Source organism: Sciurus vulgaris (genome assembly GCF_902686455.1).
Source record: "Sciurus vulgaris genome assembly, chromosome: 8".
In the NCBI taxonomy this organism is placed as follows: domain Eukaryota; kingdom Metazoa; phylum Chordata; class Mammalia; order Rodentia; family Sciuridae; genus Sciurus; species Sciurus vulgaris.
This window is the reverse complement of record NC_136468.1, coordinates 76724667-76740315: the sequence shown is the minus strand read 5'-3', so window position 1 is coordinate 76740315 and position 15649 is coordinate 76724667. Positions and strand designations below refer to the sequence as shown.

Sequence of the window (15649 nt, the reverse complement as noted above, 5' to 3'; positions counted from 1 at the left end):
TGGGTTTGTCTAATTGCTCTGGCTAGATTTTCAAGGACGTTGTTGAATAGAAGTGGTGAAAGAGGGCATCCCTGCCTTGTTCCAGTTTTTAGGGGGAATGCTTTCAGTTTTTCACCTTTTAGAATGATATTGGCCATGGGCTTAGCGTAGATGGCCTTTACAATGTTAAGGAATGTTCTCACTAGCCACATTTTTTCTAGTGTTTTGAGCATGAAGGGATGCTGTATTTTATCAAATGCTTTTTCGGCATCTATTGAAATAATCATGTGATTCTTAACTTTAAGTCTGTTGATATGGTGAATGACATTTATTGATTTTCGTATGTTGAACCAACGTTGCATCCCTGGGATAAAACCCACTTGATCGTGGTGCACTATCTTTTTAATATATTTTTGTAGGCAATTTGCTAAAATTTTGTTGAGAATTTTTGTGTCGATGTTCATTAAGGATATTGGTCTGAAATTTTCTTTCCTCGAAGTGTCTCTGTTTGGTTTAGGTATCAGGGTGATATTGGCTTCATAGAATGAGTTTGGGAGGGTTCCCTCCTCTTCTGTTTCATGGAATACTTTGAGAAGTATTGGAATGAGCTCTTCTTTAAAGGTTTTGTAGAACTCAGCTGAGAACCCATCTGGTCCCGGACTTTTCTTTCTTGGTAGGCTTTTGATGACCTCTTCTATTTCATTGCTTGAAATTGATTTATTTAAGTTGTGTATGTCCTCCTGGTTCAGTTTAGGTAATTCATATTTTTCTAGAAACTTGTTGATGTCTTCGAAGTTTTCTGTTCTGTTGGAATATAGATTTTCAAAATAGCTTCTAATTATGTTTTGTATTTCACTCGTGTGTGTTGTGATATTCCTTGTTCATTCCAAATTTTAGTAATTTGAGTTTTCTCCCTCTTTCTCTTTGTTAGCGTGGCTAAGGGTTTATCAATTTTGTTTATTTTTTCAAAAAACCAACTATTTATTTTGTTAATTTTTCCGATTGTTTCTTTTGTTTCAATTTTGTTAATTTGGGCTCTGATTTTAACTATTTCCTGTCTTCTACTACTTTTGGTGTTGGTCTGCTCTTCTTTTTCTAGAGCTTTGAGCTGTAGTGTTAAGTCGTTTATTTGTTGATTTCTACGTCTTTTGTTGAATGCGCCCCATGAAACATATCTTCCTCTAAGTACTGCTTTCATAGTGTCCCAGAGATTTTAATATGATGTGTTCTTGTTTACTTCTAAGAATTTTTTTTATTTCCCTCCTGATGTCTTCTGTTACCATTCATCTTAAAATAGCGTATTATTTAATCTCCAGGTATTGGAGAAGTTTCTGTTTTTTATTCTGTCATTTATTTTTTATTTCAATCCATTATGATCTGATAGAATACAAGGTAGTATCTCTATCTTCTTGTATTAGCTAACAGTAGCTTTGTGACATAAGACATGGTCTATTTTAGAGAAGGATCCATGTGCTGCTGAGAAGAAAGTGTATTTGTTCTTTGTTGGATGGTATATTCTGTGTAAGTCAGTTAAGTCTAAATTATTGATTGTGTTATTGAGATCTATGGTTTCTTTATTCAATTTTTGTTTGGAAGATCTATCCAGTGGTGAGAGAGGTGCGTTAAAATTGCCTAGTATGATTGTGTTGTGGTCTATTTGATTTCTGGAATTGAGAAGGATTTGTTTGACGTACATGGATGAGCCAATGTTCAGGGCATAGATATTTACGATTGTTATATCTTGCTGATATATGCTTCCCTTAAGCAGTATGTAATGTCCTTTTTTATCCCTTATGACTAGTTTTGGCTTGAAGTCCACATTATCTGAAATGAGGATGGCTACTCCAGCTTTTTTGCTGTGTCCATGTGCATGGTATGTTTTTCCCCCTCCTTTTACCTTTAGTCCGTGGGTATCTCTTTCTATGAGATGAGTCTCTTGCAGGCAGCATACTGTTGGATTTTTTTTTAATCCAATCTGCCAGTCTATGTCTTGTGATTGATTGTCGGGGTGTTAAGCCCCCTTGCTCTTCTCAACCAGCAACAAGGGAAGAGGACACTCCCCAACAAGGTCAGACCGGGGTAGGTAAGGCCAACTGACTGCCTGCTCCCAGCCCTCCAGGCGGAGGACAATCAGACGCGTCAGGGAGACCCATCACAGCAGGAACTCGTTTATTGAGGAAATCACACAGCTTTTATGTAGGGTGGGGGCTAGACGGGAACCAATCAGCTTAAAGGTCAGCACGGCATGGGGTGTTCACGCAGGTAAGAGTCCCATAAGACTATATGTTAAGCAGGAGCTGATCACGTTCGCAAAACTGTTGTTAACCAATCCCTGACAGTGGTCCGATTCATAGTCATTAACTATTGAAACCGCCTTTGAGGCCTTGATCTTGCTCACTCTCCAGGGAGTAAGGAGTCAGCCTGAGTTAGTTAACATGTCTTTAGTCCCAACAATTGATGAGTTCAGGCCATTAACATTCAGGGTTATTACTGTGATTTGGTCTGTGTTCCCAGTCATTTGACTCATTTTTGTTTTTTGACATGGTTTGGTTTCTCCTTTATTTGGCTATTCCTTTAGGGTGGTTCCTCCCTTTGCTGATTTGCATTGTTGTTTTTCATCTCTTCCTCATGGAATATTTTGCTGAGAATGTTCTGTAATGCCGGCTTTCTTTTTGTAAATTATTTTAGCTTTTGTTTATCATGGAAGGATTTTATTTCGTCGTCAAATTTGAAAGTAAGTTTTGCTGGGTATAAGATTCTTGGTTGGCATCTATTTTCTTTTAGGGCTTGGTAAATGTTGTTCCAGGCCCTTCTAGCTTTTAGGGTCTGGATTGAAAAATCTGCTGATATTCTTATCGGTTTCCCCCTGAATGTAATTTGATTCTTTTATCTCACAGCCTTTAGAATTCTGTCTTTATTTTATGTGTTAGGTATTTTCATAATAATGTGCCTTGGTGTGGGTCTGTTGTAGTTTTGTATATTTGAAGTCCTATAAGCCTCTTGTACCTGGTTTTCCATTTCATTCTTCAGATCTGGTAAATTTTCTGATATTATTTCATTGAATAGATTGTTCATTCCTTTGGTTTGTTTCTCTAAGCCTTCCTCAGTACCAATAATTCTTAAATTTGGCCTTTTCATCATATCCCATAATTCTTGTAGATTCCGTTCATGATTTCTTACCATCTTCTCTGTTTGGTCAACTTTGTTTTCAAGGTTAAATATTTTGTCTTCAATGTCTGAGATTCTGTCTTCCAGGTGTTCTATCCTATTGGTTATGCTTTCTATGAAGTTTTTAACTTGGTTTATTGTTTCCTTCATTTCAAGGATTTCTCTTTTTCTTTTTTTTCAGTATCTCTAACTCTTTATTGAAATGATATTTTGCTTCCTGTATTTGCTCTTTTAACTGTTGATTGGTGTGATCATTTAATGCCTGCATTTGCTTTTCATCTCTTCCTTCAATGCCTGCATTTGCTCTTTCGTCTCCTGGTTTGCTTCCCTGATTGTTTTAATTATGTACATTCTGAACTCCCTTTATGACAATTCTTCTGCTGTGCTGTCATTGGGTTTTATTGATATAGTATCTAGGTTGTTTGGGACATTTTCTTCCCTTGTTTTCTCATACTGGTCAGATATCAGTGGGACTCTGAGGTATTGCAGATTTCCTCTTTAGCTTATAATGCCCCTGTAGATTTCCAGTGTATCACCTCCCAGCTTTCAGTAGCCTGAAGTCTTGGAGGAACTTGATAATGCAGTGCTTATGAAGAAAGCTGCCCCTAGCCTGCTACTGGGTCCAGGGCTGGTGGATGGTTCTGCGTGGAAATCCTCCCACTGGGGGATCCTGCTCCTAGAAGATGGCTATAGACAGGGCCTGCCCCCACCTGTGGAAGCCAGTCTGCTAGGGGAAAGCCTCTCCCTCTCCTGCCTTGGTCCCAGAAGCCGCCTGTGGGCCAGGGCCTGTCGTTGGGTCCGGGGCTTGGGGTTGGCTCTATGCGGATAAGCTGTCACTGGCGGGCCTGCTCCAAGAAGCTGATTGTGGATCAAGCCTGCTGCTGGAGGGAGCAGGGCTGCTTGGAGAAGTCTCTGGCTGCCCTCCCTGCTCCGAGAAGCTGCCCCCATCTGGGCCTGCCACCCGGGCCAATCTTCACCTGGGGGGAGAGAATCACCTCGCGGCTCTATATTGGTCCGAGTCTCTCAATATCTCCCCTTCTTGAATCCTGGGTTCTTGAGCGACAGGAGATGCAGTCACCCTCTAGTTTGCCATCTTGGATCCTCAAGAGTAAATTTTCTAATAGTCATTTCAAAAGCTTATTTGAGGGGCTGGGGAGATTGGGGAGATAGCTCAGCTGGTAGAGTGCTTGCGTTGCAAGCACAAGGCCCTGAGTTTGATCCCCAGTACTGCAAAAAAAAAAAAAAAAAAAAAAACTAATTTGAAAATTGGTTTTTTTTGGAACTGGAAAATATTTTATGTAGGTCAAATATCACTAAGTCTTGGGAAAAGTCAGGAAGAATTATACTCAATGCTAGGATACAATGACTCATGTATTCCTCTGTAATCTACATGATTCCCACACTTTTTCAAAACTAATCTAATTGTTCACTACTGTTTAAACTTGATTGAATATTTAGAAGACATATGTATTTGTTACCTATTGTTTCCCTCTAATGTAAATACATCATAGATCTCAGATGCTTAATCAAAAATTGTATTTCTATGAGAGCACTATTTTAGTAGACTGAATGCATAATAGCACTATTATACAGTCTACTGAAATAATAAAATTATAAATATATATATACTTTTAATTCTCATAATATTTATTTTAGTGCAGGGCATTGTTTTGCTATTAATTGTCATCACCTAATATGATATAAAATTTCAACAGTGTTGTAATTAATCAATGCAGTGATATTTGAAAATATAAATTGTAAATTTGACAAGGAATTACTATGTTCTCTTTTTTCTTTTTGAACCGTGTATTTCATTTATTTAGATGTTATTCTATTGAAATAAAGGAAGAAAATATACTACCTATTCACTTATTTGCTCATTAATTCATATAATATAGAGTCAGTGACCCTACCAAGCAATACACTTGGTAGAATACAATTATTTCTGTTCTTTGTTGTTTCATTGTCATTTTTTCCAAATAAATGGCTTTTCAAAAAATGTTAAGACATTTTACATGTTGATTTTTAAATTCATTTCTGTTTACATTTTGTATCTTTTATTCTTGCCTCAACTACACAAACACAGTATTAAACAATTTATGTGTTTTCTTTTTTTGTAGATTCTACAAAGAAATTAAAAGATGTTCTTGAAGAATTCCATGGTAATGGCGTGCTTGCAAAGTATAATCCTGAAGGGGTAAAACTTTTTTCTTTATCAGTTTAATATGTATGGTTGGAAGTGGGTATTTCTTCATGAAAATTTCTTGAAAATATATATGTTTGTCGGTATATATATATATATATACACATATATATATAGTATATGCCTACATGTATAAACACACATATATGTATATGTATACATATATACACATACATGAATATATCACATTCCATAAACCATTTACTGTATACCATACATAAGAAAATATAGTTATAACAACTTGCTTTTCTGAAAGGTATAATAAATGTAGTATGTTTTTCATTCAAAATTTGCTAATGAGTATAGTACTTCTACATTGTATGCTTGAAAAAGTATAGATCATTTAAATGTAGTGTTAGTGTTCTTTTTGTAGATGCCAAGAAATGATATTGGATAGTGGAGAGAGGGTGCTTGGTTCTCACTCTGTGACCTACACATTTTAACCAAAACAGACATTGGTGTGGGGCATAAAGGTCACTACTTTTAGCAAATTATTTCCTCAAATATTTTGTGATGTACATAACCACTCTGTCATCTTAAGGAGTCAGCTTGGACCTAAGGAAAGTGATTTTTTCCTCTTATATTGTGTTTAACCTATTAATAGTAAGGTTTGAATTCCTGAAGTCCTCTCTTTATAACAGCTTTGCATGTCCTGTCAATTACTTTTGAATGCCGTATTGGAATGAATGTTTTTTCTTTCCTAATCATTTGTTAAAAACTCTTTCTCTTAATATTAGTTAAGAAATGTTACATTGTGAATGATCAGTATTACTGTTAGTTCATTTGTAACTTCACCAAGTGATTTTGGGCTTTATGGGAATAAAAATAAAGTGCTCTTAGCAAAAGACAATTTTGCCTAAATATACTATCTAGATACGTTTGTTTACAGACAAAAATGTGATATCTCTTTTGTTATCATTGTTTTGTGTTTGAATAATTACAAGAGCACAGTTCCTTATTGTCTTTCAATAGTATTCTTCTCTAGGATATTTAGAACTTGATTTTAAGTATTCCAGTCCAATCTCTAGATCCTAACTTCTAAACATTCATATTGTTTTTTAATTTCCTATCAATATTTCTCATAGCTGTTTTTCATGTCATATTTTCCATTTCTCTTTATTATGTTTGATAATAGTAAAGGTGGGGAAAATAAGGCAATTTTTAAGCTGTTCCTGTTTACCTCTTTCAGGAACAAAAGAGTATCTGTTCTGCATTTCCCTCACAAGTCATTTTCCTAGAAGCTATAGAATGAGAGAGATAATGTTAATGGATGAACATGTAGAATCAAAAATCTCAAAGTCCAAGAAAACAGAATGGGAAAATTAGAGACGTCAACTACACTGAATTTCTATAAAATAAAAAATGACATTGATATTTACAATCCCCATATTACCTGAAAACACACATACTTATCTAATCTTTACAGAGATTAAAACTTATTTTTTCTCTCTAAAGATAGCTGCTAGATATCACAGACTTTTTGCCTTGGTAATTTCTTAAACAATTCCTAAGATTTAGTCTTGCTAATATCATCTATTTCATGATGACTATCATTCACTATATACTGGATTTATTGTGGTAATTTCTAGGTTCATTACTTGACACACATATGATGTCAGCCTTCAATAATGTAACACCTCTCTGTAAAGGCACAGATTTGTAGAAATGCATTATTAAAATAATGGTGAGTGGAAAAGCAAAAAAAACTGGATCTCATCATGACAACAATTCTAAATTAATAGTGAAACTACTCTTTGGTCTTAATATTGATTTTATATAAAAGAAGTTATGTATTTTGTAAAAGCCAATAGGAAATAATAAGAATGTCCAATGATGAGAAAGAAACTATTAACACCCTTAGTTATTCTTAATATATGTCCTCATTGAGCTCATGAAAACTTACTCAGTATGAAAGAATTTCTACGGTCAAGTTACAGGTGAAGTTATCACTCTCTCTTGACCAAGGCTGAGACCGAAGTTGTTTGGAATAAATGACTTCTTACTGATGCCCAATAATACGAGAGAAGTGATTAATCCTGGTTGACATTAGAATAGATAATTAATCCCTTGTTTCCTAAAATAGACATGACATATCATCCATATATAATGTATTTGTAAAGATAATAAACAAAATGTCCCTTAAATTGCATTTTCTACTACACAGTAAAGCTGCTAAAGGGGTAGATGCATTCCTTTCTTTATAATTTGCTTGCATTTCTAAATTTTAAAAGTTGTATATAAAAACTTAATCCAAAGATGACTTCTTAAACCTACTTTAGTATAGTGAAAATATTATGTGCAACATGTGGATGAATCATTTATTTTTAATTCCTATCTTTTAACTCATTTGAAAATTTTGTTCTTTGAAGAAATCAATAGCAGATATCTAAACAATGACTTCAAATATTCTTTGAGAATAAAGGTCTTCGAAAGAGATGACATTTCTAAATTAATAAGACTGCAAAGTCTTGAAATAAATTTATGTTAAGAAAAATGGTGTTTCAAAAATTAAATAATTACAATTAAAACCTACTATCTAGAGACCCTGTTTAAGGTTGATGCCCTTTTTTTCTTTTCCCCTTGTTTTTTTTTTTTTTTTTCCTCCATTGATTATTCCATAGAAAACAGGAAGGTCCTGGTTCATTGAAAGAATCAGGGGAGGTAGTGGATATCATTGATTTTATAATGAGTGTGGTATAGCACAGAAAATATAATTATTGCTGACCTATGCCTGGCGAGGTAAGAGTTTGCTCCTACTGACCTTCATCTAATCTTATATGAATGGTATGAAGTTAAGAGTATGCTTGCAACTAGTTTGTAGAGGAGCTCTAGTCTTAGTGAAAAGATTTTCCATGAAACACAGGACTTATAAATGAGAGTAGTGGAACCAGTTAGAAATTTCATGTAATATTTTTTGTCTTGGATTTTAAAATCAATTTCAAATTGTTCCACTGATATCTAAAAAATGTAAATAAATTGGCAATTTATGGAAAGAATATATAATCTTTGGAAGCATGGACAAAAGTGTGGAGTGTTATGCTAATAAAGGGAAACATGAAGAACAAGGAATAAGTATTAATTACATAATACATTATTTACAAGCTTATATTTTCATTATCCACTTTTAACCACTTTTATCATACTGTATGTTATTCATTATATTTGTCTCATGTCAGTTGAAACTGTTTGCTTATTCAAATAGTGATCTAGTCGATGGTTTTCAAATTGGAGTGTACAACAGAATTATGTGGGGTTTCTCCCTGCTTCCCTCAGTTTCTGATTTGGTGTTTCTGGGGTGGGGCTGATGAATTTGCATTTCTATCACTTTCCCAGTTTATGCTGCTGCTGCTGTTTCAAAATCATATTTTGAGATTCATAGACTAGGGTATGTTTTAAAACCAATCTGTAAACTTAAACTTTTAGTATAATTATCAGAGAAATGAGATAATAAATATAAATTATCTTACATTAACACATGTATTCTTTCTTTCCTTGCATGCACAGAAACAAGACATTCTTAACCAAGTAAGACATTTTCTTTTCTATTAAAATCTATCTTTCTTCTTTTATTCTGATATGACCTATGAATCTGTCATCCATACCACTAAACTATACTTCTGTATCAATAATATTTACATAGTATGTTATATTAACTATAATACTCAAAGTTATAATTGAGATCAAGTATGACAGAAAATTTTTCAAGTCAGTGTCTTAAATGGAGGAACTACTACCTTAATAGAATTTTAAAAAGGTTCAGATTATGGGCTTCAGTTTTGTACACTCTGGAATTTAATTTTCTAATTTTACCCAGACATGTGAAACTGTGATGAATTAGCTTATTCAATGAAAGTCTTAATTTATTAATTTAAAATAGAAAATTTAAAGATTTAAAAATCGCATTCAAAATAAAATGATAAAGTCTTTTTGTTTTGTTTTGTTACATTTCTATGTTAGATTCCGTGTGTGAAATATAACTTTCACAAAATTGTTAATTTTGTCCCCCTGGGAAAAAGGGCAATCAGTCTGGTGTTTCTACTACTTTTTCCCAGGAAAATTCATTTTATAAAGGAAGTTATAGGTCACTAGTTCAGTTGAATGCATAGAATTATGATACATTATTAGATGCTTTATGTAGATAATACACTGTAGTGCAATAGAATTATATAATATATAAATATATATATATATATATGTTACAAATTTAGGTATATTTCTTCCTAAAATGCATGAGTTTTCTAAAACTATGATACCGTTTCTCTTGGGCAATATTGGATACATACAAACTGCCTTTTGTTCTCAAGTATTCTGATGCTTTCAGTAACAACAAGCACTGTGATTTCATGCCTTGCATATAAAAAGCAATCGATAGATCAGAGTGGTCTTGGTGGATTTAGATACAGGTCCTAGATCCTATAATCTTGGCTTTTCTTGGGGACAAAAGAATGAGTCTCTTTTTTTCTTCTCCTTGCCCATCCTTTGTTCTCTGTGCTGTTCTTTAGTAGCCAAGAAATCTCTTGCAGAATAGAAAGAACAGGCAAAGCTGAGGGGACACAAAGGGTCAAAAAAAAATTGAGAATGCTACCTGTGCTATTGCTCTATCTGTGTCCTTGGTGTACCAGTGTTCTCTGCATGTGGCCCTTTCCTGTCAGGTATATGGTCCTTGGCCCAAGACTGTGTTAGGCTTTCATAGCTCCCTGGGCTTCCCTCATCTTTGCACTTGATATTGTGCAGTTGTTTCTGTTAATGTCTATACGTTTTACATTCAGACAAGTAAGTTGCTATGATCCCTTAATAAGAAAGCTGAGAACCTACATTGACAAACTATATATTGTAGCGCTGCTACCTAATGTAATATTTTATTTTAATTTTTTACTACATTCAGGATTGAAACCAGAACTTTATGCATACTAGGAAATCATTATACCACTGAGCTATACCCCTAGCTCAAATGAAATATTTTAAATGTCTTTATAAAGGATATCGACACTCATACAATTATTAACAATATTATGAAAACCCTTTTGTAAGTGAAAATTACCCTTCCTGAATCAAATTCAATGTTTTCCATTAAAGAAAGCATACATAAAGAAAGGATAAAACAGAAAATATTGTTTTAGGAGTCTGGCTGAACTGAGTTCAGATGTCACCTTAAGGAAGCCTTATTCACCTATAAAATACAGGGGGTATCAGTCACACTGGGTTGTTAAAAGGTTTTAATTCCAGAGTGCATGTGAAATAATCAGCTCTGTGACTGGCTTAGAGTATGTGTCCCATTAGCATTTAGAGGCACTGAATATGGTCATACTTTGGTAACCAACATGATTTTATCCAAAAGTTCTGAATCATGTATTAAATGTGAAAGTTAGCTAGAACATCTAAGATAGAACTCCAACCAATCTTGTATCCTTCACTTTTTTAGACCCTCACTTTTTTGTGTGAAGGTGAGGAAGTATAACTGCTGTATAATTTCTTTCTACCATGTGGTAGAAATGAGGACATGACACAATATTTACTTACACTGCCACACCTGGCCTCAGTCCTGCGTGCTGTCTCAGTGGAAGCACTATTGTGCTGTGGTATTTGCTTCATCTCCCACTACTTTATCAAACCAGGAGTGACTTCTTTACCAGCATTTCTGCTTCTCTAGCCCATTAGCATCAGTACAATGTCCATAACTGTCCCCTTCTTGTCAAACCTACAGATGGGACACAGTTTTTAAGGCAAACTACCAGATTGAAATCCTGATATTAACCTGATATTGACCATTTATTGATTATTCTTGGAATCGATAGTACTTTGCCTTTCAATATGTGGACTTGGTTTTTTATGCCTTGATACTCAGAAAATTATTCTAGCATAGAATGAAATCACATCCAACAATATGAGAAGTTATTTACATGGATTTTTTAGCTTAATTAGTTATAACATAATTAAACAAATCAGTTTGAATAGTTTCATGAAATTTTAACCAAACTTCAATGTTTACAAAGATACACTATCTTCTATTTATGATAACAGAATGAGAATGAACCTTCTGCTTAATCTTTTCTACATTGAGAACTTGTATTAATGATTTGACTGTGAGGTGATAGCTGTCAAAATTTATTTATTTCTACCACAAATTACTGTAATAATCATACAAAAATAAATATAAGTAATTATTTAGAGTATATAAAGTGCAATTAAGCCAATTCTATCTAGTTACTTTCTCAAAAATGAGATTATAGAACAAATGTAAATGGATATGGAAAATTAATTACTCTCTCTATTTTAATAAAATCAAATTTAAGTGTAAATTTTAAATACTATATGAATTCATTTGTCCCTTCATTTATTCAATAACATTTATTAAACAAGAGTTAAATATCAGATTAAACAGTGATGCTGATATTTTATCTTGAGGGGAACTCTCTGCTCTTTTCCAAGGACAAATAGGACAAAAGATACTCAGTCACACTGGAAGTTTATTTTTAGGGTTTTGTCTCTGATTTTTATTTATTTATTTTTTATCATCAGTAGTTCTTTGATCAAAAGAGCACTGATGGTAAATTAACCTAGATATTTAGGTAGAAAGATTTAGAATATCTAAGAATTTTAAAGTTTTTTAAAAAATATTTTTTAGTTGTTGATGGACCTTTATTTTATCCATTTATTTATATGCAGTGCTGAGAATCAAACCCAGTGCTTCACACACACTGGGCAAGTGCTCTACCACTGAGCTACCACCCCAGCCCTTAAATAGGTAATAGAAATCATAATTAATACCATTAAGATGAACTCGTTAAAATTTTCTCTTAGAAAAATACCTTCAAAGACGATGTGTGAAATGGACTTAAGTGGAAGACAAGATATTCAAAGCAATAAAGACAACTTAGGTAGCAATGGGGATTATATGAAGGCCAGAGACAAATTTAGAACATGTTTCAGATATATGTAATAGGTTACAATTTTAATGAAACTTTTGCAAAAAGAGTGACAAATGTCTTCAAAACTGGGCAACTGAAGAGAGTGTCATATCATTATTCTTTATTTTTATACATTTTTGTGTCAATAGCTCTTCTTCTGAAATGGTAGGTTTATTGATACTGATCAATGCACCTAACTTAAAAACTCAACTGCAGAATGTATTGTATCATGTATGAATACTGCAAAATGTGTCTGCAAAATTGTACTTGATTACCTATAACATAATGGGCATTGAAGTTAATTCAGTGATAATTAGGAATTTTTGGAGTTTGACTATTTAGTGAATTTTTCTGAGCCTCAGATTATCTAAAAAGGAGTAATAATAGCATCTACTTATTGGGCTATTGTGAGGATTAAATTATAGCATACACATGACATACTTGGCTCAGTTACTAAAACATTGCCATACTTAGTGTTTTCATTATATGCAACTGGCATTTTAATCAAATTTCTAATATCATCTTTCCATTCAGGGATAACTGAGCAGATCATTGAGCATACAGGTTAAAAGAAAATATGGAGACTTTGAGAAGAAAAGCAGAATAAACACACTCATCACTGAGACATAAAAAAATTGAGAGAAAAAAATTGGAACTTAAAGAAACTACTGCACTGCATTCCAAATGCACTAACTGTGGCATGTTTAATATACATTAGATACTGAATATGGTTCTGTGAGACAAACAGAAATGCTCAGAATGATCTTTGCTACCCAAGAGTGTCAACCTAGTAAATCCACTTTACAAGTTGCTAAAAACACTTCAATTCAGGAGATTCTCAAGTCCTAAAAATAGTAAATTCCCTGACCTAGTTGTAAAATCTTAATCCCTTACTTTTAGATGTTGACAGAGTGTTTCCTGGTTATATTATCCTTCTCAACTTGATATTTCTCCCAGGCTAATCCTGGGAGATTTGAACATTGATGGGGTCAAAGAACAGAATTTTTGGAATAGAATGTATTTGAAACCCTTGGTCACATTTTCTTTACTGGTTTTATTTTATTTTATTCTATTACAATAGTAAATATGTAGCTATAATCTGTTATACTGTGAAATAATGTTGTTTGAAATTCATGAAGTAAAAAAATATATGCCTGCTGAGAAACTTTTCATATTTATTCTACTTTATAAAATTTTTATCATTCCACCTGAACCAAGTTTATTTCTTGCTAGGTTGCCTATGAAGATATAATTGAGTGGAATTTTACCATTTTTGCCATCCTAGTGTCTATTCTTAACAAAAATAAGGAGGACACTATGTTAATCACTTTGTAATGGTTTCGTGTACTTTTTTATTCTTTTTAGCTATATAGCACAGTAGTGTGTATTTTGACATATTATACATATAAGGAGCATAACTTATTCTAATTAGTATCCCATTCTTATAGTTGTACATGATATAGAGTTTCACTGGTCATGTATTCATATATGAACATTGGAAAGTCATATCCAATTCATTCTACTCTCTTTCTTATTTCTCTCTCCACTCCCTTCCCTTCATTTCCCTTTGTCTATCCCCTGAACTTCTATTCTTCCCCATCTCCCTTGTTTTGTGTTAGCATTCACATGTCAGAGAGAATTTTAGGCCTTTGGTTTTGGGGGACTGGCTTATTTGGCATGATAATCTCTGATGCACAGTAGGGTTGGAACTTGTAGTTCTGCAGGGATAAGAAATCACACATGTAAATCGGCCTGCATGTATCCCCACTCAGAGTGTAACCTTTGGAAATGTTCTTTAAAAGTGAACATTCAAGTACAGGAATGATTAAAAACTGACATCATTCATTGGAATTATTCATGTATATGGGTGTTCATGATATCTTTAGTGGGTTCTTTTTTTCAAAGAGAAAAAGTGTACGTACCTATGCATATGTTTTATTAACACTCAATTCTGTACTAGTGACAATGTTGAAAAATAGACAAGGCAGAGTCACATCGGATTTAAAGGGACTGATGACAGCTGAAGTACATAAGAGTAAATTACAATGCATACAGGAAACCACATTAAAAATATTCTCATTAAAATTCTTCCAATCCATAATTTTCATTTTGTAATCACTAAAATGACTTGAAGTATCATTGCCCTTTTTTTTGTGCCATGTCTGATCTCTTACTAAAAGTATACATTTTTCATTTTCTCTCTACTGAGACTTAATAAAGGCTAGGCTCAGGCAAGGTCAACTGTAGGCAGTGCATAGTCTTATGGATTATGTGCCTCTGGTGGATAAATTTAAAAATTAATATTGAAGATTTTTATACTTTTCATTATTTCTTTACAAAGAAAGTTGCTACATGGCAGTTTTTAAGGAATTTATCAAAGACTTCTCTGAAATTTAAAGTAATCACACAATTGTATTACAAAAAATCATAATAAATGAAAAAATTAAAAATATGAATTTTTCTGAAAGTATATTAATATCAAAAAGATGTGCTTGAAATTTCAGAAAATTAGCCATTTTACATATTTAATATCTATACTTTGGCTTAATGGTCTTCACATCAATTTCCACTTTAACATAATTTGCTAATGATAGATTAGAAAGCAAAGTTGAAATGAACATGATGAAAGAAAATACTTTAATATTTTAAATCATTAACTGCCTCATTTCATCAGTGTTTTTTTGACCAATAGCTAACATAGTATCTTACACATTTAGACTTTCAATTGACACTCATAAATAGATGAAGGAAAGTCTTTCCTTGGTTTGTGGTTTTAGATGTTCACTTCATCTATAATTGCTCAATAATGCATTTTATTAATTAATTATTACATGTCTTTGAAAACACAAAAGCACTTGTTAGAAAAATTTGAAAAACTTTGTAGGGACTATCTTCACCTTATATAAAAATGAGTGTTATGGTCATATGATCCTGTTAAATTGAGTCAGATCCTGTGGTTTCCTGCTAAAACCCTCCAATGCATTCCTCCAATTCATGTTAATACAATAACTGTCCTTTGATGATTGAAAATTCTATGTGATTTGCCCCAGTCCACTTGTCACCATCAATCCTATCCGTGGCTCTTATTTTTGAAGTTTTCCCTCCCTCCTGTTCCAGTCTCCTGCTATTCTCATAGAGCCTATATAAATACCCCTAAAACAGGAACATCCTTACACCTCAGGCCCTTTGCACTAACTGTTTTGTCTTTCTAGAATGTTCTTCTTCCAAATACATGAAAACATTTTTCCATCATCATCTTTAAATCTTTACTCAAGGAACAGATTATTTCCTGATTATCTGGTTTAAAACTACAATCACACTTCCCAAAATATATAAATATTTTCCTTCTTTATTGTTTCTACAGCAGTTAATACCCTCCAACATGGTGAAT

The 15649-nt window shown here is 33.3% G+C and overlaps 1 protein-coding gene across 14 annotated transcripts in view; it reads left to right on the top strand.

The window, feature by feature from the left end:
* Positions 1-15649, top strand: part of DGKB (diacylglycerol kinase beta) — a 639605-nt gene that overhangs the window by 124013 nt on the left and 499943 nt on the right. For 7 of the 14 annotated variants that reach the window (XM_079151895.1, XM_079151896.1, XM_079151890.1 and 4 more), the window contains exons 3-4: positions 5268-5344; positions 8855-8875. In XM_079151895.1, the coding sequence (XP_079008021.1) occupies positions 5268-5344; positions 8855-8875 (98 nt within the window). Of the gene's footprint in view, positions 1-5267; positions 5345-8854; positions 8876-15649 lie in introns of those variants that run through there. The other 7 variants (XM_079151898.1, XM_079151893.1, XM_079151901.1 and 4 more) reach the window with 2 other exon arrangements.